We start from the raw sequence: 26,144 nt of genomic DNA, 5'->3' as shown, positions 1-26,144 counted from the left end.
GAGTGATTGGATGGAGCATCTCCATGGCAATGCGATGACGTCTTCATCCCTTGCTCTAATTGGAGAAAACCCCGTGGCCCCAGCCGCTGCAGCGTTCCGGTCTGGCAAACTATCACGGGAGGACCGCCTCTTTCCCCCGCGCTAGACAACTATTGGTTTACACTGCTCAACCGACCTGTCAATCAAGTGAGAGTACGATTTATGATTGGAGCGTCCACATTCAGATGACCCGCCCCATTTTAGCAAGTTCAGTCGCATTTTCACTGCTACTGCCGTTCTTTGCCTCCCTGACCAACCTCTCAAATCGGATCAATTGGTGGAGCGAATTTGGACCTCCGCAGGTCAGAAACGATGAGTACTTTTTTGTCTTACCTCTAAGTATATTATCACAGGTTGGTTGCTGGACTGAGAGCGCGTGGTTCGTTTTGTGTTTTTGTAAGTAAAGATACCGCTAGCGTGACATTTTTTATTGATAGGAGTGGCCGTTGTAGCTAACGGCAACTAGCTTTTGCTAACTTGCTAGCTAGCTGCACCAGACAGCTTTGTGGCGGGTTGCCGTGCGTAACGAGCTTGCCAGCACATCTATGCTTCCGATGGTCGCAGCCAGCCTCGGTTTAGACACCGTTTATTAAGACGGTTCGTTTTACACTTCATATTATTGGACATCAGTTAGGTGGTGAAAACGGGCTTGTAATTTTGTAATTGAAGGTTAATTTCTCTAGAAACGTTTTTTTTTTATTTTTTCCCTTAAGCGGTTAACGTTGTTTTAACGACTGTTGTTACCTAGCGAGATAGTGCCGCTTTCCAGCTCACATCAGGCGGATGCATGTTCTTTCATGTCATGATGATCGACGGCCTATTTTGCAATAACTATAACGTTAACGACATTTACTGACTTTCTCCTCCTTTTCGCAGATTGTAACGTTGCTGTGGGGAATAACATCGTCGATCGCTTGCTGCACCCATTCTTCAACGCACCACCAGTTCCCTGATTGTCAGCTACATACCCCCGGATTTCCAATTTATCAGTCCCCCCAAAATATACACAAACTATGGAAAGAGATGAACGTATTCAGATGGCCAAGCTGGCGGAGCAGGCTGAGCGTTACGATGACATGGCACAAAACATGAAGGAGGTTACAGAGAAAGGAGACGAGCTGTCAAACGAGGAGAGGAACTTGCTGTCTGTCTCCTACAAAAACAAGGTTGGAGCAAGGCGGTCCGCATGGAGGGTTTTGTCCAGTATTTTACTGAAGATCGAGGGGTGTGAGAAGAAGCAGCAACTGGCCAAGGAATATCTGGAGGAGGTGGAGAAGGAGCTGCGAGATATCTGCAATGAGGTTTTGGTAAAGTATCCTATTTAACCCAGATTTGTTTGAACTGTATGTGAGATAGATGCCATCCTGGACAAAATACTCTCGAAGCAGAGCAATAGCACATTTTAAGAGTCTTGTGTGGCTTTGCAATTTGGTGATACATTTAAAAATTGGTGGAAGAAATTATATGAGTTCAACAAAGTGTTTGCATTAAGTCATTCACAGCTGTCTGACTTCATGACATTTGTAGTCACAAAATTTAAAGTGACCTATGATAATTTTAGCCCAATAATGTATGTGAAATGGCATCTGCCCTGTTTCCTGTGAGCTCCTCTGCTGCATAAGTGTGGCCGGAGAGGATAAGGATGCATTATGTAGTCCTCCCACTGTTCCTGCCTTTTGGGAATCGAGAGTTGAAACAATAGGCTTAAAACCTTGTGAGGGCGTGAAGTGACAAAAGGTCATAGTGACTACACCAGCAAGGTGTGTCTGAATGGGTGGAGAACTAAGGGTACACACGGGAAAGATATGCTCTATATTACTCTGTGCTATGTTCGGCTTTCATGTAGTCCCATCTGGCAGATAGATGCCTAATGTGGTTAGCCAAGTGCAAGAATTTACATTCCTAAATGACTCACTCCCTTTAGACCAGTTTGTACAGATCATCAAAAATGACACCCTCCTGCAGAGCCACTTATTGAAATCAATAAGGCTGTGCTTGACGGTTGAGCTAAATGCACATTTGAAGGCTTAGGTTTTTACTGGAATATTCTCTGGTGGTGTACTCTTGTTTTATCTAATGCGACAGCACCGATTGGCGCTTTGCATTATTTCCAGCCTGCCTTGATAATGGATTAGAGGAGATCTGGGTGGAAGCTTAGCTGTAAGATTGAGATAATTTCCCTGAGCTGCTGTCTATAAAAATGCACTGCAAAGCTGCAGGGGCCATTCATTTTTTAACCAGCTTTCCATGTGCGTTTGCTGAGAATATGCACCTCCACAGCTGGAAAGCAGCTTCCAGTATCTCTGATTGTAAGTGTTTACTGAGGGTACTTTGTCAGCAGAGGAGGGTGTGTCAGTCCTCATGCCCTAACTTGTCTGCAGAAGCCTGACAGTTTAGTTATGCACCCACAAAGGCAGAAGCACAGAGACCGCAATAGACAAGCAAGCTGCTTGTGTGCCCCTCTTGATTTCCTGCACAGCAGACTGTGCAACCAGACGGACTTTCGTCTCAGCTAAAAGCAGGTTTCAGTTGGGTGGTAGCAGGGGCTTGGGGATGTTTGGGCTTCAGTTTCCACACAGGATGTGAATCAGGTTCTTCCAACTGGATTTCTAGTGTAGGCTTGTCTGGTATACCAGTGGTGGGACATTTCAAAATCGACCTCTTGTCAAAGTTGTCATAAAGACTGACACATGTTTTTTTTGCTCAGTCATCTTGGTGTCTGGTCATTACCTTTGCTGAGTAGGAAAAAAAACACCTCACAGCTAATTGTAGTGCGCTAATTAAATTGATAATGAGGAATTAGTCCATGTTAGGAAAGAATGTATCATATCCTGACATGTAAAGGCACTCACACACAAAACTAGTCAGGCTTTTATCCAGAAACACAGTTTGTGCTTTCTTGTCAGCACTGGTGACTGATATAAGAGCTTTGTGTGAAAGCACTGAGAGCGAGGCTACTCCTCTTCTTGTCTATTGTACAGAGCATGCAGTGAAAGAAATGCGTAGCACTTGAGACATGCGCATGTTTCAGCTGAGCCAATCTTTGTGTCAGTAAATGACTGGGGAGTGGCTGCTGGGGTGGGTTTGGCTCAGACAAGGGCAGCGTCTTTATCCCAGGGTTTGGAAGCAAAGCTCTTTTCTTTGACTTAAAGAAAAATGTTTTCAAGTGAAAGGCAAGACGATGCCTATATCTGTTTTGTACACCATATTGCATCATAGTCAGGACTGTCCTTAGGGTTGAGGTATTGACAAGCAACTCATTCAGAGTGAACAGTTAATCTGTTCTCTAAATCGTTTAATTTGAGCTTGAACCACGGTTTCACCGACACAGATTAGCCCTGGTAATCTTCTCATGTCCATTCAAAGACGGATGACTTGGCTAAGAGTGTAATCACAGGATGTGATTTTTAACAGTTTTAATTTCTTACCTGTATTACCACTTATTTTACTTCAATTACTATGTTCTTTTTTTTTTTTTTAATCCTGTATCTGTTTTAAGCTACCATGCCTTTTCAGTGGGAAGGTTTAATTTGTTAACAATCCAAAGTCGTTAAAATTAATATTTAACTTCAACTGAGTGATCTAATGGAAAAGGAGCAGGCAGTTGAAGTTGTAAACTTGTCATTGAACATCTGAACTTAAAAAAATCTAGCTGTTAGCTCTTATTTCTGCACCATTTAGACTAGATGGAGGGATGAAGGGAGTAGTGCTCTCTGGTGGATGGAGGCTGATGGGACTCTTACAGTGGTTGAGCCCCACCTATTTTTAGTGTTGTAACATGAGATGTGGATGTGTTTGTCCTCACACAACAATTTGTGCCTAATTTGGCACCAGTGGTGATATAACTCTTCAAATATAGTGCGTCTGCTGTTTGAATAATTTTGCTAACATCATCCTTCGGATTTGGCTCTTAATCTTTCAGTCACATGTCTCAGTGTGTTGAGTCTTTCACTTCATCTGTTCAGTATTTGTTTAGTGCATCTAATAAAATTAATCTGACATTTTCTGTCCTCACAGAAACTGCTGGATGATCATTTAATTGAAAGCTCTAAAAACCCTGAAAGCAAAGTCTTCTATCTAAAGATGAAGGGGGACTACTATAGATACCTTGCTGAAGTTGCCAGTGGAGGCGAAAAAGGAAGTGAGTTCACAGTTTTATATTTATTTTATTTAAAAATAAAATAAATATAAAAGGCCTTTCTTCCTCCTGTTTTCAACGACTGTGTTGTTTTGCCTTGTTTTGTGATTTACTTCTTTGTGTGCAGTGTATGTTGTAGTTGGGAGTCTTTGAGATTCCCAGTTGTCTTTAAAGCTTTCTTGAGAACAAAAAGATGTAAAAATGGTCAGCGGAAACTAAAATCATCAATCCATTGACGACTGGATTCAAAAACACACTGAAAATCAAAGCAAAATATTGGAATCACAGGCTGATCCAACTTGAGTGAATTTTTTCACAGCAGTTCATAATGTAACTTACTAGTGTGTAGGGCCCCCACGTGCATGTATGTCTGGGCATGCTCCTGCTGAGTTGGCAGATGGTGTCCTGGGGGATCGTTACCCCAGACCTGGATCAAGGCATCAGTGTGCTACTGGACAGTCTGTGGCGGTACTTGGTGGCGTCAGATGCAACAATACATAACTTCCCATAGGCGCTCAACTGGATTTAGGTCAGGGGAACGAGAGAGCCAGTCAATGGCATCAATGCCTTTGTCATCCAGGAACTGCCTATACACTCTTGCCACATAAGACCGGGCATTGTCCTGCACCAGGAGAAACCCAGGGCTCACTGCACCAGGGTAAGGTCTGCAGTCGCTATGAGTATTTCATCCTGGTACGAACACTTAATGGTCACAGTTGAACTCCAAGTCATTTAAACTTCAGGGATATCAATATGTCCATTTAGGAAGCACAAGTGATTGTGAATCAGTTTTACCTGCTTTGGTGCAAATTAAAGTGACTGCAGGTGCAATGGAGACAACCCCATAAAAGGGAATGGCTTTGCGTGTGGCGACCACAGGCAGTTGCTCTCTCTTTATCCTTCCTGACTTCTTCTGTAATTTGTGTTCTGCTAGTGTCCTTGTCACTACTGGTAGCATGAGGTGGCACCTACAGCCCAATCAGGTTGCACAGGTAGTCCATGTTCTCCAGGATGGCACATCCATATGTGCGGTCGCAAGAAGATTTGCTGTCTCCCAGCACAGTCTCAAGAGCATGGAGGAGATACCAGGAGACTAGCCATTACACGAGGAGAGCTGGACAGGGCCATAGAAGGACATCAACCCAGCAACAGGACTGGTATCTGCTCCTTTGTGTGAGGAGGAACAAGAAGAGCACTGCCACAGCCCTACAAAATGACCTCGAGCAGGCAACTGGTGTGCATGTTTCTGACCGAACTGTCAGAAACAGAGTCCATGAGGGTGGCATGAGGGCCTAATGTCCTCTAGTGGGACCTGTGCTTACAGCCCAGCACTGTGCAGCTCAATTGGCATTTGCCAGAGAACACCTGAATTGGTAGGTCTGCCATTGGCACCCTGTTCTCTTCACAGATGAGAGCAGGTTCACGCTAAGCATATGTGACTGGTTAGGCAGTGGGTGCTTTGGGGAGGCATATCCTTGGAGGGTCTCACAGACCTCCATATCATAGCCAACAATACACTGTACCGGGATGGAACCCTCAGAGCGATTGTCAGACCTTACGCTGGTGCAGTGGGCCCAGGGTTCATCCTGGTGCAGTACAGTGCCCAGCCTCATGTGACCAGAGTGTGTAGGCAGTTCCTGGATGACGAAGGCATTGATGCCCTTTACTGGCCCTCTCATTCCTCTGACCTGAATCCAATTGAGCACCTATGGGACATTATGTATTGGTGCATCCAATGGCGCCAAGTACCGCTGCAGGCTGTCCAGGAGCTCACTGATGCCCTGGCCCAGGTCTGGGAGGAGAGCCCCCAAGACACCATCTGCCGACTCGTCAGGAGCATGCCCAGATGTTGTCAGGAGTGCATACAGGCACTCAGGGCCACACACACTCCTGAGTCACATAACGAGTTGCTGTGATTAAAATCACACAAGTTGGATCAGCCTGTGATTTCACTTTTGTTGTGATTTTGAATCCAGCCCTAAATAGGTTGAGGATTTGACTTTCCGCTGACTGTTGTTACATCATTTTGTTCTCAACAAATTAAACAATGTACATTAGTAAAGAATTTCAACTAGAAAAATGTGTCCATCAAGATCTGATGTGTGATTTAAGCATTCCCTTAATTTTTTTGAGAAGTGTAGAAATAAGATTAATTGTATTATATTCCATATATCGATCCAGATCGATTGATCGTTACACCCCTAATACATACATAGATTGACAATTCTGTTTGATTCCTTTGTCTCCAGAGACCATGGAGAGCTCACAGATGGCATACCAGGAAGCGTTTGATATCAGCAAGAATGATATGGACCCCACACATCCTATCCGCTTGGGCTTGGCACTTAACTTCTCTGTCTTCTACTATGAGATCCTCAACTCCCCAGATAAAGCCTGTGAATTGGCCAAAAAGGTCTGTTGACTTTGTTATAAAAATCTGTCACTTAGTTCACAGTAGTTCTAAGTAGGGATGGGTCACGATTTTAAAATTTTCGAGTAGTCGTTTCATTTTGAAAAATCGTTTTTTTAATGCGACTATTACTATTCGCCGTCTTATTCCCCCCTTTATTGACATGCAATTCAGCTCCTAACCGCACAAGGGCAGTATAGGATTGCTACAGCAGCGTGAGATGGGCTACCAGCTAGTTTGACGCTCTTCTACAAACAGGAGAAACATGCAGAGACTACTACAGTCATCAAAAAGTTCCGTGTGGAACAACTTCGACAAAATAAATGAAAATGAGCTGCAGTGCAAACTCATCATAAGTCTACAACAAGTATGCACAGTCATTTGAGAGCGAGGCACGCAGGAGGCGGCGAGGGACCGTACGGCCGGGCTCTGCGGCGCGACACGTCTGTAGCACGAGTGCCGTAGCAGCTCGCCTCCCTGTTAGTCAATTACAGCTGCTCCACCGGCAACCCCCGTCTGCCGAGCGACAGCTCTCTATTTTACGCGGCTCTTCTATTTTTGTCGCGCTACAATCCCCTACGTGCCCCTCCAGCAGATAAAAACTACATGAAATAGTGTGCTAAACGTGCACAATGTGTTTTTAAATGAATAAACCATTATCAGAGGTGATATGTGATGATTTTTTTTTTTCATGCATTTACCCATGTTTATCCGTGACATTGTGTAAATGTCCGTGGCAGACATTTGAAAGCAAGTAGATGACAAACAGCATAGTAAACTTGTAGATAATTCAAATATATGTAATAACTTAGGTGGAAAATGCTTTAACATTTCATGCAGCCTACATGCAGCCTCTTGAAAAATTGTTGAATAGTTACCATGATTTTCGAATACTGTTTTTGCTTGTGCTGCCCATCCCTAGTTCTAAGTTGCAACTGGTAACATTTTCCTTTTTGCTTACAGGCATTCGACGACGCCATTGCAGAGCTTGACCAGCTAAATGAGGAGTCCTACAAAGACAGCACTCTTATCATGCAGCTTCTCAGAGACAACCTGACAGTGAGTGTTCTGCTCTGACGTGGCACAAAAGTGATCCTTGCTGTGTAACAATAGTTCTGTTTGCCTCAATGTCTGTCTTATGGTCTCAGTATGCTTCAAACAACCTTAGGTTATCGATATGCAGCAGACAAAAGCCTGCCTCGTGTGGTCCTGGAGACACCTATTTGTAGCAGGAACTACCACATAAGCCTTTTTGAGTACTTTGACAGATGCTCATATGTCAGTCTGTGGGCAGTTTGTCACAGCAGTAGCATCACATCTGGGCAAGATGCTGTCACCAACCTTTGCAGGTGTATAGTTGAGATCAAAATTAAAGCCATGTTTAAGATGGGTGTGGTCCAAGCAATGGAGCTAGGAGTAGGGAAGCCACTAGAAGTCATTGGCTACACTATTATAATTGTCAGACTGCCTGTTTCAGAAATTCACCCCCGAATTCCACTGCATTTATTTACTGTCCAGCGGTGGTGGAAGAAGTGCTCAGATCTCAGATGGATGATTGGATGGATGGATGATTTAAACTTTAGGTTGTTACTTTAGTGCCACCATGAGGATTATTAGCCCACAACTTTTGTTAAGTTTGGCGTAGAACTATGTGGAAAGTTTTGTGTATTTTCATGCATGGAAAGCAACTTGGTGTTTTGGAGCCAGATGTGACTATATTTGGGCGCGAGGCTGGAGCTGTGGAGGAGCGAGTGGTGCTGAGGACACAGTAGACAGCCTGTCACTCAAAGTGGCACGCCCTTAATTATGCATAACCTTAACCCTTTATAAAATGTAAATGGGTGAGTTACAAAAAAAATTCACCCCCTGTACAGTTGTCATGAATAAGGATAGACCGATACATCGGCCAGCCAATATATCGGGCTGATATTTGAGTTTTTTTACTTGTATCGGCATTGGCCGATACGCGCGTGGGTTCGCGGATTTATTTTTCCCTGGCACTTTTTTTCATTTGAAAGTATGTGGTTAAGTTGAACAAAGCTGTTGAATCCTACTGTGTACAGTAGTTGTTGTTTTATTTATGCTTCAGCTTAAATATTTGTTTATTTATAAAGACATTACTGGAAGATTTAAGAGCACTGAACTCTTTTTTTATTTGAATGTATAATAATAATAATAATAATAATATTCTACCTGTTCTACCTCAACTTTCCATCTTGTTTTAGTATTTTTTACTGTTCAATAAATGTTTCTTATTTTAAACTTGAGACCTGTAATATTTGTTATCATTGTGTCATTTTTTTATGTGAATTGAGGGAGCAAAAGCAGATAGCAAATATCGGCTCAAGAAAATCGGCAGTCCATAATCAGTCATCGGCTAAGGGTGCTGGAAAAAAATCGGTATCGGCATCGGCCCTAAAAAATCCATATCGGTCTATCCCTAGTCATGAATGTTGTCTATAGAGACCAAAACAGTTTTTTGTACCAGGTTGTAAGCATTTTATTTTCTCTGCAACCTGGGGCATTTTAACATGCAGGCCTATGGGGATTGACTGTCTTCTGGAGCCAGCCTCAAGTGGCTGTTTAAGGAACTGCAGTTTTTGGCACTTCATGTTGGCTTCATTTTCCAGCCCTGCTTGATTGGTTACGGTTTGATGGAAAGGCAGATAACATAGGAGACGATCATTCGAACATGATCTGAAGACTACCATTATAAATTTGAACTTTTAGAAAATTATGTAAAATCACTTCAACATAAAGAAGTAAAATAATAAATTCAAAGATCTCCAGTCTCCTGAGCTGTTGTCTGGTAGCAGAGCTGCTGGACCCTAATATACTCTGTAAAGCATCAAAATTCAGAAAAAGTGAAGTGATACTTGACTGTCTTGCACTGTATTTTTAACATATCTGTGTTTCTCTCCTCAGTTGTGGACATCAGACAACGCTACTGACGATGGCGATGCTGTAGAAGCAGGACAGTGCCAGCAGGCTGAGAGCTAAAGAAGCACAAGCCCTCTTGATGTTTGGGCCATCTCCAAAAACAACAAAAGGAAAAAAAAAACTTTTTACACAGTCTTCATTCCTTATTGCTCCACTCAAATATTCTACAATTGAATCCCATTACTGAAAAGAGTAATGTAAGGAAATAATGATAAGAAGAAAAAAATCATTCTTTTCACAGTATAGATGTGGACTGGTGAAAAGAGAACCCCTCCATTCCTTTGGTTTGTGTCTGTCCTGGCCTTCCCATTTGTGCAGTCTCAGCTGTAGAAAAGTGATTGATAGCTTGACATTGTATCAGACTCCTAGCTCAATTTAGAGGCAAGAAAACTTAAGTCCCATCATTAAACAACTGGAAGCCTAACTCCCATTTATTGAGGCAGTTTGGATTTTTTTCCCGATGAGAAATGTTAAGATTTAAAAACTTTCCCCCCATGCCTTTTTTTTTTTTTTTTTTTTTTTTTTTTTAATTTTTATTTTTTTTAATTTAACGTGTGTCTGTCTCCTCACAGTTACCTGGTACGGTTACAGCAGCTGAAGTCCAACTTCAGACAGATTAAATCTTCACACTGCAGGGAAAGCTAGTGCACTTTACATGCTGGCAACGAATACTATAATACAGCCAAGTAGTGCCAATTGGTTAAATCCTCACTTTCTGCCCTGGTTATGATGCCACTCTTTTCACTGAAGCATGCCTATTGTTTAAGGTTGGGAAATGGTGGGGCTTGTCTGACCAAATACAGGGACCTTTCTAATGGGAAGAACATTCTGTCATGCACGTCTCTTGAGATATTACACTGGAATGGGAACAAATGCTGTAACACACAAGTTCAAGTGTCAAGTTTAGTAATTTTCAATGCAGGTTTGTACACATCCTACAAGTGGGTGATTTGTTAGTCTGTCCAGTGATTGTCATTAGAGATTTGGACCACTATTGTTTTGCTATTCATTCAGTTGTAGTCCCCAAAAGCCTTGTGGAACTGTTTCAATCCCTATGTATCAGCTATGTTAACATGAATAAAACATTTTATAAACCAAGTCCAAGCTGGTCTTTGTCTTTATTTTCTTTTGCTTAATAAAGTACTTGGATGTTTGTACATTTCATTTATCTATACTTAATATTTATATGGCTCTGGCAACCTTAGACAGGAATTAGATTGGAATTTAACAGTTACTGTAAAGGAATTAAACTTAATTTACAATTTTTGTCCATGTAATCCTGCTGATTTTGTTTATACTAAAATAGAATTTTTCTTGTTACATTTCTGAAGTGAAATTAAACATTTACTTCTGGCATTCCCTTATCTAATCCTTGGGTTAATTAAGGGGCTAAAAAATAACTGCCTATAATGGGGAAAATCTCTTACGTTGCTTGAATCATTATATTTGTGCTACAGCTAATACACAATTGCCACATGGACCAAAAAAATGTACACAAGATATTCTGACTTTATTGAAATACAATACAGTGTTTTCACTAATGTATCCTTGGCAAAGGTACATTTATTTAAAGACTGTACCTGTACAATTTTAATATACATGACAATTTCTAGTTAATGTCTTATACTTTTACTTTCCTACATTTCAGAGAAAAATATTGCACTTTTTTACTCTTTTAAACAGTTATAGATATTGGCCACTTAACATTTTAAGATTTTATATTAAAAACTCATAAATTAGGATGCATTATTACAGATTTAATTATCCAACAGTATGTAAAGTATTGATAAACCTGGGTTTCCACTAATTACAACATCAAAATGCATTTTACACTTTAACACTGAGGAGGGCATCTCCTATATGATGATTACTTGTACTTAAAATACTTTACTGATAATACCAACTTTAATTTGAGTAATGTTTTGTATTGCCATGCAGGGCTTTTAGTAGTAACGGAGTATTTTTAAAGTGTTGTATTGCTACTTTTATTTACAGTAAGGATCTGAATACTCCATCCATCTCTGATGATAATCCAGTTGAATAAATTATACATTAACACTCTTAAATGGGCCTTTCTGCTTTATAGGGACTTTACTTTTGAAGGCGGGGCAGAGTTACAAAGCATATTTTACTTTTAAATTGAAAATAATAATAAAAAAATAATCCAAATTAAAGCTGCAAGCAGCGTTGGGAGGGACCTCGGCCCCCCGCCGTCGTCCCCCAGCTCAAGTTGCAGACGTAAGCCATGTGACCTAATGAAACTTTGACATGTGCGATGATCAAACAACACACACAGGCCTGTGTCTGTCAGAGTGAAGCCATTGTTATGCTAATTAATGACCATGTACTTAGGTGACAGCACAGGCACTTCAAGCTCAGTTTGACTAATGACTAATGTTAACAGAATCAGCAGGAGTCATTTCACACTACAGCAGCAACACAACCTCACACGTCACATGATCCAGGCACCGCTGTGATAGAAGTTAACCTGCTGCATATTTCTTTGTTACTCAGGACTGTCTTAAGTTACTGAATTTATGCAGATCAGTCATTTCTTTGAACATCACTTTTTGTCTTAACGTTCAAATATTACACTGCATGAATTATCCTCAGCTCAAATCAAACCTCTGTCGTTTTTATATTTATTTGTTTTAATGACACTGTGCACAAGGATCAGACTGTCAATCTGTCAGAGCAGCTCTGAAATGTTTATTGCACATAATGTAGCTTACAACAACATTAATAAAAGTAATAATATTATAATTATAATTCTGGCAATTATACAATATGTTGAATTAATATCTGATTGTATACATATGTGACACTTATCATATTTGTATAATAACAGTAGAAGTACGACACAGACAGACAGACAGACATAGACGGCCGAGTTAGCCACATACAGAGAGGGAGAGAAGGGAGAAAGAGGACGGGGGGGGGCAGGGAGTGGAGTGTGTGTCTGTGTCTCTGTCTGTCTGTGTGTGCCATACTTCTACTGTTATTACACACATATGATTATTGTCACATTTGTATACTATTAGATATTAATATATACTTCCCACATGTTGTACCACAATAGCCAGAATCATAAGTCAAACTCAATTTTAAAAACTGTAAAGGGTTCTTATGAAGGTGGTGTGAGCGTATATTTTGCAATTTGTAGACAAAAGCCATGTGACCTAATGAAACTTTGACATGTGTGATGATCAAACAACACATCCATATTCATTTGAAATCATGTGAACTAGTGAAAGCTTGACTGATATGTACTAACTGCTTTGAGGATCTAAGTGCAGCAATCACACACTAATATATACTAGTTAATGTCAGTGGAGAAAGTGAGCAGGACTGCATGTATTCCAGTTCTTCATGAGGTGAAAGAGTTTCACCAGGATATCTTGTATTTACAGGTTTTTGGTATCAGGCATTTCTTTCAAAGTTTTAGGAATGAGTTTGGTAAATGTTATACTGTCATGTCTGTGTGACCACACACACTTCACTCTGACACACAGACTGTCAGAGTCAAGCCTTTGTTATGCTAATTAAGGACTGCATGCAGCTCACACACAGAGCAGAATGGCTTGAAACTTTCTCAAACAAATCCTTCCAGATGCCAAACCGTGGGTCCCATCTTCAATCTGAAAGCATCACCAGATAGATACATTTGTTCTGAACGCAAATGTATAAAGCTTGTATGTCTATGGACTGAAAAATGTCACCTTAATCACAGGTTTACAGTGTGTTGGCCCTCATCTTTTCTTCCAGAGATCATCATGAGGAGTTGTGTCCTGCACCTTCTAACGCTTCTTAAATCCAAACCGTTCAAGTTATGACAAAGTCCTTCACAAGTAATGTTCAGCAGGGGTAGAGCTGTAATTTGTGCAAGTTTGAAGCAGTTATGATAAACGGTGTAGGAGCAAATAATTTTTGTTCGACAGAATTTGTCCAAAACGTCACCTTACATTCAAATAACAACAGCGCACTTCCTGTTGGAGTTAGGTCAGGGGTTGCAGCGCGACATTTGTAGGTCTTGATGTGACGAACGAGACAGTTTTGGTTTGGTCTTTCTAAGTGGTTCCTACCCGTCACAGCGGGCATTTTCGTGGGTCCAGGGGTCCGTTTCACAAAGCAGGTTTAGTGAAAACTCAGAGTCTGTTAACCCTGAAATGAGGGAAACTCTGAGTTTTCCGTTTCAAAAAGGGAGGTAACTCAAACCAGAGAAAGAGGGGTAACTCTAGCCTGTTTCAGAGAGAGAGGTAACTTAAGCTCTCGGTCAGTTACCGTAGTAACAGACTCTATGAACCTAACCTGGTCGGGACCAGGTTTTTCTCAATGAACCTCCAGTTTCTCTCTGTCTCCGCCCTCTTTCAGAGCCACACACTCCATTTGATTTCCTCATTCAGTCAGTCAGCAGCCGAGTTTTGGCGTAGCCTAGTTCTGCCGTCTGTTATTTAAAAAAAATCATTAAAAAAAATCAGAGTCAGTATATTTGAAGTCCATGTAGGCACAGTAGGTGGCGACTTTTTTCACTAACATGACATGTCCTTTTGATAACGATCCCGTGGATGAAGGTGCAGCATTACTGCACAGAGAATTAAATATTCGTCGGGAGGTGGTTATCAGACCGCGCATAGATGTTTTAGCATTTCCACACAATTATCTTTTTGAGCTGTACCGTTTCACGTCACAGTCCATCATCTACATACACAACCTAATCCGTCCTGACATCTGCAACATTACCAGTCATAGTCATGCTCTCACATCCCAGCAGATATTGTGTGTTGCGCTGCGTTTCTTTGCAAATGGAAGTTTTTTGTACAATGTCGGAGACGCTGAGCACTTGAGTAAAGCAACTGTGGGTTTTACGGGCATCTGCCTTCTTTCTGTTGGCTCAGTAGAAGTCTGTGTTAGTTTAAACAGGCTTAATTATTTAACAGAACATGATATAGATGAGAACATTTATGTGTGTGAAAACAGCATTATGTTGGGGATAAAACAACTGCACAGTCAAACAGCCACTTAATATTTACTTTACAATGTAAAACATGATCAAAATGAGGCACCCCCATGAGATTATGCCGAGGTCTTACCTGTTTGAACAATGTTTTTATATTTCATCCTAAACTGCTGCCAAGTGTGTTTCTCCCCCGCGGGATTGCACCTAAATGAAATAAATTAATAGGCTACCATTCAGGCAGTTTTCCCCTGTAATATTATTGTGATTGCAAAGGACTACATTCAAATTTTGCATTGACCCGAGCAGCAATGTTCTCCCACGCCGTCTCCCTCTCTTTTGCAGCTGCAGCGGTGTTGCACTTCTTTTTGAAAACGTGTGCAAACTCGCTGTATGAGTGCATTAAGATTTCTAATTCTAGTGGGGTGAAAAACGCAGCCCTCCTCTTCCCCGTTGCCATGGTGACTCGTCGAATCGGGGCTCCATTGATGCTGGCTTTTTATAGTCGTGGTGCACGCGCTTAACTCCAGGTGAAACTACTCTGAGTTGATTAAACTGATTCAAATCAGCTGTTCTGGAACCGGAAACTCAGAGTTTCCTATCTCAGAGTAGATCAACTCAGAGTTCAGGATTAGACTCAGAGTTTGTTGAACCTGCTTTGTGAAACGGACCCCAGGTGGCACAACAAATCCTCAGGAGGGTTGGGAGCACATCACCTGTAACACGCCATTACATCCAAACCATTTGAGGATTGAAAAAGTTACGCACAATAATTGATAAGGACACGTTGAAGAATAATGTGTGCGAGTTTGAAGCCGATACGATAAACGGTGTCGGACTAGTTGATTTTTAAAGGATTTTTTTTTTTTTTTGAAGAAAACTCTTATTTTGAAAGGGAAATATCTCACTTCCTGTTGGAGTTAGGTCATGGGTGCGAGCGCGTGATTTGTAGGTCTTGATGAGACAAACGAGGCTGTTTTGGTTTGATCTTCCTACGACGTTCCTACTGGCTGCAGCGGCCATTTTTGTGTTTCTAGGTGGCGCTAGAGAGCCCATTTTGGCACTTTTCAGATTAATTTCGTCAGTTTATAAAATTTTTCGCCAGTCCTGACACGCGTGCCAATTTTGGTGAGTTTTTGAGCATGTTTAGGGGGTCAAATTCCAGTTGAAAGTCGCGTACGCTGAAAGAAAGAAATAAATAATAATAATAATAATAATAATAATAATAATAATAATAATAATAATAATAAACGCTACAAGAACAAGAGGGTCCCTAATTAACCACCCGTGCACAGCGTCTATATTTTACCTCATCTTCCCAAGATTGCCAAAACCGGATGTTTTCCACCCGGTGCACTTCCGGGTAGCTCAGCTAGCTCGCTGTCCAGACAAATCGACTAACTTGTGAGAATGACAGCACTAGCATAGTGACAGAGCTACCTGAAAATGAGGAGCATATTGTTAATTGCCTTTCTGGCTCCTTGTTGGGTCAACGGTGCCATTAAGTCGAGAGTTACTACGGAAGAGAGTCACGAAGAAAACCCGGAGTTCGGTACGTAACTTAGCATGCGAACACAAGCTAACGTTAGCATTGACGTTAATGCTGGTTTATGGTTAACAACGGTTAACGACGATTCTTTTAACTTAGTTTTATGTGTGTTATGTTTATTTATGGTGATTACTAATACTGACATTTTTACTGTTAAGTGTTATCAAATGTAAAGGCACCGAGTCTTGGTTAGCTGCTAAGTGAAACCACATCATCAAGCTACAGGAAGCGGATTGACCGTTACGTATTGTAGTATTTGACCGTATTATTCTAGTGTTTTAAATGGACACACGCAGTTTATGCTCGGTTCTGTGTATGACCATTGCCTGTCCACGTCTTCCAGATGCTCTGAACTCCGTCCTGTCAGATTTTGAAGTGCTGCCGGTGTCAAGCCTCCAGCTGCACTCTGTAAGGAAGAGAGACGTCCACACCCAATCCCACCTGGAGCGCCTGGTGAGCTTCAGAGCCCTGCACAGGTACAGCAGCACACCCTCATGTCTGACAGAAACCTACCTCACAGTAGAGTTGAGCTTTGGAGTACTGATGTAGGAAAGGCCCACATCTTCTCAATCTGTGTTAGATTAAAACTCACATGCCCGTGCACATATTGAAAACGATAGTGGTTGCTGTAATCACTTCTGATGTCCACACTGGATGTGAGGAGATCCCCAGTGTAAGATCAAACTTACATTACACGTTGATTTGAAAGTGACTGTGGAACATATAGGAGATGAAATTAACCTTTTCACAAGCAGTAAAGACTATCATTCATCATAAAAGTTCTGGCACAATCCCTCTCTATATATATTTATCCTTTCAAAACAGAACCTATGAGTTGGGGAATAGGAGGAAGAAATTACAGGGGCCACAAAAGCCAAACTAAATAAAAACCTATTACTTGTACTGAAGAAACACACAGTTGGTGGCTACACTGCAGATTTTATTTTCAATTAAACTGTAAAATGTCATTGTTGACAGTGGCGGGGATCAGAGACTCCAGAGTATAGACTGTTGCACTGCTTGGACCAGCCACCTGATGAGGACATAAAAATCCACAGTACTTTTATGTTGCACAAATGTACTTCAAAGTTCAAATGACAGCCAGTGATGGTTTCCCAAATTACAGTCCCTTTAGTAAGAAATTCTTTCTCTGTGTGACTTTACTGTTACTTAGCAAGGCAACACTGTCAATGAAAACAAAAAAGGGGATTTTTAAAAACTAAAACAAGTGTAACTTTGGAAAATACCCTCTTGATTAACTGCTGAAGAGCCATTTTAGTCTTAGCTGATCTTTAGGATACATTTCTGCTCAGAACAAGCACTGTAGATTTTGACCCCCATCGCTTACATTAAAGTCAGTACAGGAATAGATCATCTCATGACCAGTATGGACAGGACAGGACATACATTTACAGCGACCAATAACTCCAACAAAGTATTGTTTTCAGACGTACTTAAAAAATGTCAACTTCAGACATCACTAATATTGAGACAACGGCATATGAAGAGAGATTATTCTCAAAGTATTTTCTCTTTCCCTTTTTTTGTGACACTAAATAGGCCCAACACTAAATTCCATGTGACTCCTCATAGTACTGAAAGCAGCTATGTAATTTAGTTTGAGTTAATGTAGATGTCGTGTTTCGTTTTTCTCTCTACAGACATTTCAAGCTTTACTTGACCACCAATACGGATCTCTTCACTGACAACTTTAAAGCAGTGTTCGTTGATAAACATGGAAAGGAGGAAAACTATGATGTTCATCTTCAGAACTATTTCACTGGACATGTTGTCGGTGAGTGAATAATTTTTAGGGTTTCAGCATTATGTTCTTTTTTTTCCTCTTGAACCCACATTTCACAGTCTTTTTCATGTTGAGAACAAGTAAAGTTTAACAGACAAATAACTGTTTTTGTAAGATGTTAATATGAGAAATTCTTATATCATAATTGCCACTATTTGCCAAATATGAGCAATAACTCTGAAGTTATATTGTATGTTACGTATATTACTGTATCTCTACAGCTTTTGCTGAATAGATTACCAGATATAGTCTGCGTATGAATGAATGAAAGTAACCTTATGTGTATTGTGTTTGCAGGAGAGGAGAATTCACGTGTGCAGGCACACATAGAAGGAGATGAGTTTTCTGCTCACATTCTAACTGATGAAGCGGAGTACAATGTTGAGGTAAGACGCGGCTGTAAAATCATTGTGTCTTTGTTGGATCCAAATAGAGAGTTAATGGACAGCAATAACATTAGAGCAATATCGTTCTAAGAAGTAGAGCGTTCTGTTGCTATAGGAAGTAGTGAATGGTTAAGTTTCACTTTCACTGTGTCTGGCACTCTGCTGCTTTGTCTGTGCCCAGAGTACGCTCTGTCCTCCAGGAAGATGGTGCCCTGAATAACAAAAAGGTACATTTATTCCAACAGTGCTCCAAATTAATGGTCCAGCCCCAAAAATTGAGCAGGTATAACTTCAGCTCAAGCACCCACTAGCTACAACACTTGCCTAGCATACCTATATGTCAGTCCACAATCAGCCTCATTTGCCCCTTTGACTCAGAAGAGGAAGCCCAGATGAAAATGCTAAGTTAGTGATTAGCTAGTTGTGAAGTAGTAGGTTAAAAGAGAGGCATTAAGGCATTTCCGAGAGGCATCACGTCTTCATGTATAATGAATTATGAAGTGGTTTATTACTGTGTTTAGCCTCGTATTTATTCACAACAGTGTTGTGTGGTAGCAGGGTTCAGGTGATGCTCGCAATAGTGGGTTTGTCTTGTACTAGTGGCGGCTGTGCTTTGTAGGGGCGTGTTGTGTACACGACAAACGGAATGTGTCTGCAGCCATACATGTCTCCCAAAAATAGAAAATCAATATGTGGCGGCCGCTAAAAATAAGTTAATGTGTGCGATACCCTGCTGTGATTTTCTTTCATATTCTGTATAATAACTTGGGCTTTTCTGTCTCTGATAATATTATCAAAGGTCACTCAAGTGGTTTAAACTAGTTTTTGATTTACTATACCAGACATTAGTAGTAGCTGATGCAAAAGATGCTTGAGGAGAAGTCTGCGCATTTATAGTCAATGCCTTGTAGCCTAACTTCTTATGATGAGGATATTTTACATCGAGAAAATAGTAATTATTCGGATTTACGCAAATTCAGTATAGGTATGTAAAAGCATTCAGTACACAGTACATTTTCTAAGTATTTTGACAGCGACACACATTTTGGTCTTCCCACCGGCAAATTGGTTCTGAAATAAAACGATTACAGTGAGCATAAAGTACCAACTGTCAGCTTAATTTTTCTGTTGTTTCACATCCAGTTTTGGCTCAACAGTGTATGAGTTATAGCTCCATCATTCTCCTACTGCACTGTTTAGACTTCATACAAAGGGGCTATTTTTTTTCTAAGTGCTGCATCAAAATAAAGTGTTGCTGTCTACATACTGAAAGATGATACTGTGCATTAAAGCCAGTGAAGAATGAGAAGAATGTCTACATTGCAATGGCCAATGTCTGTCTCTTCTCTTGTTTTCATTCCTCACCTATATATCTATATTTCCCTTTTCTCCTTTTGTTGCTCTCTTTTTCTTCCTCACTTGTGACCTTCTCTGACTCTCCTGTTTTGTCCTCTAATGTCACCTGTCTTTCTCTGGCCGTCCAGCCCCTGTGGCGGTTTACAGATTCCCCAGCTGATGGCAGGCTGTTGGTTTATCGCTCAGAAGACATCAAGAATCTGAGCCGCATCGTCTCTCCAAAAGTGTGTGGTTACATCCACGCTGAGGCTAGTGACCTGCTGCCACAGACCGCTAGGAGGGATTGGGAAAAACATGAGGAGGTGGACAAGGAGAAGGGTGAGCTCTGCTGTCTCTTTCCCTCACTAGTGGTGGAGAGTCTTGCAAATGTGTGTGGTCATATTTGCAGTGTAAATGTGTAGGAGGAGGATGGAGTTTATCAGGGGTTGGAGAGCACAGATCTGGTGGAGCCTAGGCTCCATGCTCTGGTTTGTGGACGGTAAAGTGTAGATAAGAAAATAGAGTAGGAGGATAACAAATGTTTAAGGTGGAGAGAAGGAAGCAGGGGGCTGTAGTAGTGAGACAAAGGAGGTGGGTGTTCAATTCTGCAACAGTCACTTTAATAAAAGCCTTTTTATCTGTAAAACCTAGCCTAAGTTATGCACATACACACTGCTGACAAGTGGATATTATGTAACAACCAAACGCCTTTTGATTCTTTTGTGCTGCCTCGGAAATGTAAAGCATATAACAGTGATAATGTGCCAGAGGAGATGTCTAGAAAACCTCTCACCAGCTGCTGGTTGAAAGCACTCATGGGGGATAAGAGTTGAGGTGAAGGTTCTTATGGAGGAGGCATTAAAATTCATGGAGGCTCTGCTGCCCAATGAGATGACTCTGAGTCGTCACTGGTCTCCCACAGCTTGTTGTGGAAGCCAGGGCAGCGCACACCCACACTTCTCAGCAGTGCGCAGCCAACTGTATGTTGTAATGCTCAAATGGGATGTCTTCCTGTTGTCCTTTTCTGTTATTATTCAGCTATGCATTGTTTGAAGAGCTAAGGCTGTATGAAGATGTGAGGCAGATTTCTTCTGTTCCTTTGTGCTTTTCTGTGGCAGTGAGATTAGTTATTGCTTAATTTATTCATAAATTACAAAATTAGGATTTTTAAGAGCTCACCATGTGCTCTGGGAAATTTCAGTGGGCATGTTTTACAGTTTCCTACTATTTTATGGTCCAGTGGTTCTCAAACTGAGGGGCGTAGAGCCATTGCAAGAGGGAAATGCATGCAGGGGAAAAACTGTGGAGACATTCAGTGTTAAATGAACCCATAATTGCTTTGTATTTAGGTTTACAGCAGGGCTTGGCAATGAATCAATGATATTGATATTGTGGTATTAGATATCATCTTAGATTTTGGATATCATAATATCATAAGTGTTGTCCTTTACTGTTTTTAAGGACTGCATTCAGGTAGATGAAAAAATCCACTGGCTAGGCATATTTTTTACCAGCCAAAATAATAAATTGACTTTTAGTGTCACATCTACAGTTTGTTTGTTTCAGTACATTTAATTGTGACAATGAGGTATTATGTTGGATACAAACGTAAAGAAGAGGCCAGAGCAAAATCTGAAGCAAAATTATTTTAATATATTGAACAACTCATCACCACACCCTCAGCATGAGAATACATTCCCTCTGATAAGCAGTCATGCTGTGTATATGACTAGGGCTTTTACTGTGAAAGGTAAGAATGAAAAGAGTGAAGCTATTGCTGCTGTTAACAATGTGGGAGGCAATATAGAGTTTGCCCTCTTGGTTTAAACTACAGGGCCCCCATGTTTTTTGAGTACCTAAGTATCATTTAAGTATGAGCACAACCTGCTGCAAGGGACAGTTTAGTAGATCAGCCAGTGGTAGAAACTGTCGTTCTATTTTGATACAGACATTTACCTGCCCATGTAGCCGATAGCCTTCTGAGATTCACTTACAAAACGGAAATTGTATCCGCATTTTGCGGTTGGTGGGTGTGAATTACTGACCTTGACTGCATTACAGTAAAGTGATATAATTTCCTGAACTTCCCAGATTGTTCTAGCTCTTCTGTTATTTGCCTTTACTGACTTAGTCATTATATCCACATTACTGATGATTACTTATAAAAAATCTTGCTGTGTAAATATTTTGAGAAAACACCAATAGCCAAGCCTGCATTATTGTTGTAATATCGATATCGAGGTATTTAGATATATCACGATATTTGAATTTCTCCATATCGTCCAGTTCTACTTAACAGTCATTGCAGTGGGAGAAATTTGTGTCTCTTTCGCAAAAGTTTAAAACAGATGTAACTCTGAAGAAACATGTATGGATAACAAGTGAGGTTTACATTATATTATTTGGTAAAATTTTATTCGGCTCATTTTATTTATAGTTTTTGGGAACCGCTGTTCTAGATTAAATGATTATTTAGTGGGAAAACTCAATATATTTATTGCCTTTGAGAATACTCATTGGTGCTAGCCCTAAGCATCACCTTTACAAAGTTAAAACACTTAATTGTAGATGTTAAGTTGTGCATGAGCATCATTTAATGTAACAGTTAATCATGTGGTAACAGATTCAGCACAGTATTGTTGGTGAATACAGTGTAAATGAAATGGACTTTAGTTTACTGTGGATGTACTATATACAGTAGACCCTATTCATTGTGCTGTTATGCACTCTGCTGTAAAGAAAAACTGCTGTTTAATTGTGGCTTGACAAACAGAAGGAGAGTTTAATCAGTTCACAGGCAAGGAAAAAAGAAGACGTGCTGCTAAATGTGAAAATGAGGGCAATTAACAGCGGGATACTGGAGGAGCATGGCCTCATTGTTTAACTTCTTCATGTATTTTTATGTAAGCTTAATCTTGATGGCACTGCTTACAAAAACTGATCACTGTTGTCTGCTGGTGACCACTGTTCATTCTCTACCTGTTCCTGTGTCTCTCTCACTGTTGCTGTTACTCCCTCCTTGTAGGGTTCCCCCACAGAGAGAAGAGGCAGGCGCACGATCACAAGAAGAATACCTGCCCCCTGTTGCTGGTTGCAGATTACCGCTTCTTTGAGCACATGGGCCGCGGACAAGAGAGCGTCACTCTTAACTACCTGGTTTGTCTTTATTATGCCATGTACAGAAGTAGTGCAGAAAGAGACCTTGTAAAGATGCCTCCATAGGGTGTTACATTGAACAGGACTAGAGGAGAATATTTTTCTATTGCCACAGTTTAGTTTTACATCAGATTGACAAATCTGTGACCTATGATCAACATGTCTACTGCACCTGTGAAAGAAAGTCACAATAAATCCATGTATTTCTGTACATTAATAATTCTCGCCATATGATTTTTTTTCTTTTCTCACTCCAGATCGAGCTGATTGATCGAGTTGATGACATTTACAGGAACACAACCTGGGATGATGAATTCAAAGGCTATGGGGTACAGATCCATCAGGTGAGTTTGGCTGGCTGCTTGCGGCATGCTCTGTTGAAATCAGTCAGGTGTCGCAACAGTTCATTTCTAGACACATGTATTTATGTCAACATCTAGATTTTTGGTTAGCTTGGGGTTTTGTTTGATTTTGAATTAAGTCCTGGCTCTCAGAATATGAAACTTTTTTTCACCAAATTCAGACGGTAAATACTATTTTGAAGTTTGCAAAGGTGTGATGACAAGCTAGCAGTGAACGCTCGTCAATCGCACTCTCCCCGCCCCCCCCCCCCCTCCATACCTCCTTGAAATTATTAATGAAAGGCTTGTAGTAACAAAGCAGGGTCTGGGACAGTGGGATTTCGTCTGACTTCAAATAAAGAAGAAATCAAAATAATAAAACCTCTTAAAACCCAGCAGGTCATCAGGGCCCAACCGTTTGAGTTAATGTAGTTCCAAGTGGCTTAGCATTGTGCGTCAAAATATAACATTAGATGTTAAACTTTTGTCAGTATGGACATGCTATACGCATAGCTGTATCCTCCACAATTCAATCATTTAGTACATTTTACGTAAACTATGAACACCAAAGCATCATTCAGTGAGATTTACTGGTCTGGTAAACAAGAGAGAATAAAAAAAGATGGTTACACCCTACCTTTGAAATGTTCCTTAAGTCTGAAAATGTGTCCATTCTTCAATTATTTATATTTCTGTAGTCAGACGGGTCCACAGAACAAGAGAATCAAAATTTTTTTCTAAATAAAATTTATCCAAGTCCTGAATAAGTCCGTTGCTCACTTTATGCTAACTTCTTTCGCCCAATTTTCTGCAGTTCTGCCACCATAAACAATTTTTTCTTGTCGTTCTGCACAGTGTTGGCTAAAAAATTAATGTGTCCCCATACTTTCTGTCAATTTTTCAATCTGGGACAGCATGTGCTCAGGGTTTTGAAGGCCAATGGGCTGCGCCACGGACTTCTTCTCAAAGTCATTGCTCAGTTATAATAATGTAGGGTATTGTGGTTAATGTGGTTAATAATGGAGTACACAAACAATACTGATATCATTAGAAAACTAACATTCAAACCCTAAAACATGCAAATGACAGAGCAAATCACATGTAGTAACAGCCTGACTCGTGAAACAGTTTGTGGCGTTTTAGCATCAGACCCCACTGCTCCCAGCAGCATGACAGCTTTGTTCTACATCGAGTCACTCCCGGAAGTGAAGTTGAGAATAAAACTGCCCCTCAGTCTGTTTGAGAACAGCATTTTTAGGAGGAACTGAAAGCTTTTGTGTATGCCCCATGGGGTAATTTAATTAGTTCCACAGGCTTTGGGAATGAATGGAGACACTGTTTGTCATACTGTGAGCCCTGGGTTTTCTCACTGAAAAGATATGCATTCATTCAGCTGCTCTTGAGTTATTTTCAAATTTTCTTCACCATACATATCAAGAAAAACTTTTAATGCACCACCTTTAACCAAAATACCTTTTAGAAAAAACTTAAAAGCATGATGCTGACTGACTGGTAAAGAGTGACGTGGTCCCCTCTACCTGTGCATTAAAGCTTTGATGAAGCTTTAAAAACTCTGGGGCAACTTCTGGCAAATTATGTTGCAGTTAAATGTAAAATAATTAATACTTCATACTATAAAATGTTGCACATGGCATTAATTATGAGCCACTACGTAATGACTTGTTGACTTCATGAAACGTTCCTTAAATGGTGTCTTTACCATTCTCAGATCATCATCAACAAGGAGCCCACAAAGCCTCCCACTGACCCTGCTGACAGAGGCTGGGTCCACTATAACATGAAGAACAGCCCTGTGGAAGACAAGGACGTCTGGGACGTGAAGAAGCTTCTGGAGGTGGGAAAGAGAGACTGAGAGAAAGATGTGCATGAAGGGAGGGAAGGTTTTAGGGATACAGTGGGTCTTCTGTCTATCAAAACCTTGGGACTGGATGTGATAAGGAAAAATTAAATGTAATCATCATTTAATCAATCAAAAAACGTACTGAAAAATATTTTGCTGTGACACTGCAGTTAAGAAGTCTAGTTTAGATGTGTGATAAGTGTGATTAAGAGTGATGATATTACAAATAGCTGCATTTCCAAATGTTAATGTCCTCGTCTTAACCTCTTCCATTTCCCTCCTTTCCTACCATAGACCCATTTTTGTCTTTTTTGGGATGGGGACAGGGGACATTTAGGGGAAGATAGCAGGACAACAGTATATGCTGCAAAGACGTGGTATACATCAAGTTAAAGCTGGAAACCTAAAGATAAATTTGAGATGCAGCTCAGCACTGTCTGTCAGGTTTTTTTTAGTTAGAAATGTGTGTTAGGCGTCTGTTCAGACTCTGGAAGTTTAGTAATAAGGGCTTAGAGCATAAGTGTATAATGGCCATTCCTATGCTCAGTTATGTCTCAGCAATTTTTGGGTTGATAACAATCTGTCATACTGGTTTCGTGCAAAATGTAAGCATTTTTTACCAATCCAGAATTGATCAAAAGGATAAAAAAAATCCCTCCAAAATACCAGACACCAAGACCTTAAAAAACACCAAAGAAAAATCCATGCTGTGATTTAATTTCAGAACCTTTTGACATTTCAGTAGGAACTGCTTTTTTTGTGGATTGGATGGCAAGCGTTTCTGCTTTGGAAACTGCTGAGAAACTCCCTGTGTTGTCAATATACCTATGAAAGCCATCCATCCTCTGAAAGACCGAGGTCTCTAGTTTGTGGCTGTTAAATTTCATGAGGCTGTGATTATTCTAGAGGTCACAGTAGGTCACATTATACAGTGATGTCTGTTTAAAATAATGGTGTCACCACAATGAAAACGCTGCTAGGGGGGCTAACATCATCACACATGAATTAAATTGGACTCCTTGAATCCACAAGAGTCTCAGCTATCCAGTCAAACCCAATTTACGCAATTCCAATATTACTCAGGGACCCCAGTATGCAGAAATGTTCAAATATAATGGGCAAAACCACATTTGCACTATGGTATTTCCTTAAGACCGCATAGGACTAGCACAAAGTGGGCATGTCTGTGAAGGGGAGATTCATGGTTACACATAGAACCCATTTTCATTCA

General features: G+C 40.6%; 2 protein-coding genes across 3 annotated transcripts in view; both read left to right on the top strand.

Annotated features, from left to right (window-relative positions):
• The first annotated feature begins 217 nt into the window (after positions 1-217).
• On the top strand, positions 218-10,625 carry LOC125900660 (14-3-3 protein beta/alpha-1-like). Its single transcript, XM_049595803.1, has 6 exons — positions 218-341; positions 916-1,346; positions 4,057-4,180; positions 6,427-6,590; positions 7,551-7,646; positions 9,513-10,625. Exons 2-6 carry the CDS (start codon positions 1,053-1,055, stop codon positions 9,585-9,587), a joined length of 753 nt encoding a protein of 250 aa, XP_049451760.1. The 5' UTR covers positions 218-341; positions 916-1,052; the 3' UTR covers positions 9,588-10,625.
• A 5,171-nt stretch (positions 10,626-15,796) lies between these two features.
• The window catches only part of adam17a (ADAM metallopeptidase domain 17a), a 24,258-nt gene continuing 13,910 nt past the window's right edge, over positions 15,797-26,144 (top strand). Inside the window, exons 1-8 of one of the 2 annotated variants that reach the window (XM_049595579.1) lie at positions 15,797-16,033; positions 16,374-16,506; positions 17,692-17,825; positions 18,132-18,220; positions 19,705-19,894; positions 22,581-22,711; positions 22,969-23,055; positions 24,782-24,907. In XM_049595579.1, the coding sequence (XP_049451536.1) occupies positions 15,928-16,033; positions 16,374-16,506; positions 17,692-17,825; positions 18,132-18,220; positions 19,705-19,894; positions 22,581-22,711; positions 22,969-23,055; positions 24,782-24,907 (996 nt within the window). In that variant the 5' untranslated portion in view covers positions 15,797-15,927. The remainder of the gene's footprint in view (positions 16,034-16,373; positions 16,507-17,691; positions 17,826-18,131; positions 18,221-19,704; positions 19,895-22,580; positions 22,712-22,968; positions 23,056-24,781; positions 24,908-26,144) is intronic. The other variant, XM_049595578.1, reaches the window with a different exon arrangement.

Source organism: Epinephelus fuscoguttatus, linkage group LG14 (assembly GCF_011397635.1).
Source record: "Epinephelus fuscoguttatus linkage group LG14, E.fuscoguttatus.final_Chr_v1".
NCBI classification, from domain to species: Eukaryota; Metazoa; Chordata; class Actinopteri; order Perciformes; family Serranidae; genus Epinephelus; species Epinephelus fuscoguttatus.
Note: the sequence above shows the minus strand (reverse complement) of the source record. Positions and strands in the feature narration are given on the sequence as shown.

Excerpts from the sequence above, each read along its gene's own strand:
- LOC125900660 (XM_049595803.1), top strand. The coding sequence starts at position 1,053 with ATGGAAAGAGATGAACGTATTCAGATGGCCAAGCTGGCGGAGCAGGCT. Across the intron at positions 1,347-4,056 it reads ATATCTGCAATGAGGTTTTG|AAACTGCTGGATGATCATTT; the intron begins GTAAAGTATCCT and ends CTGTCCTCACAG. Across the intron at positions 6,591-7,550 it reads CCTGTGAATTGGCCAAAAAG|GCATTCGACGACGCCATTGC; the intron begins GTCTGTTGACTT and ends TTTTGCTTACAG.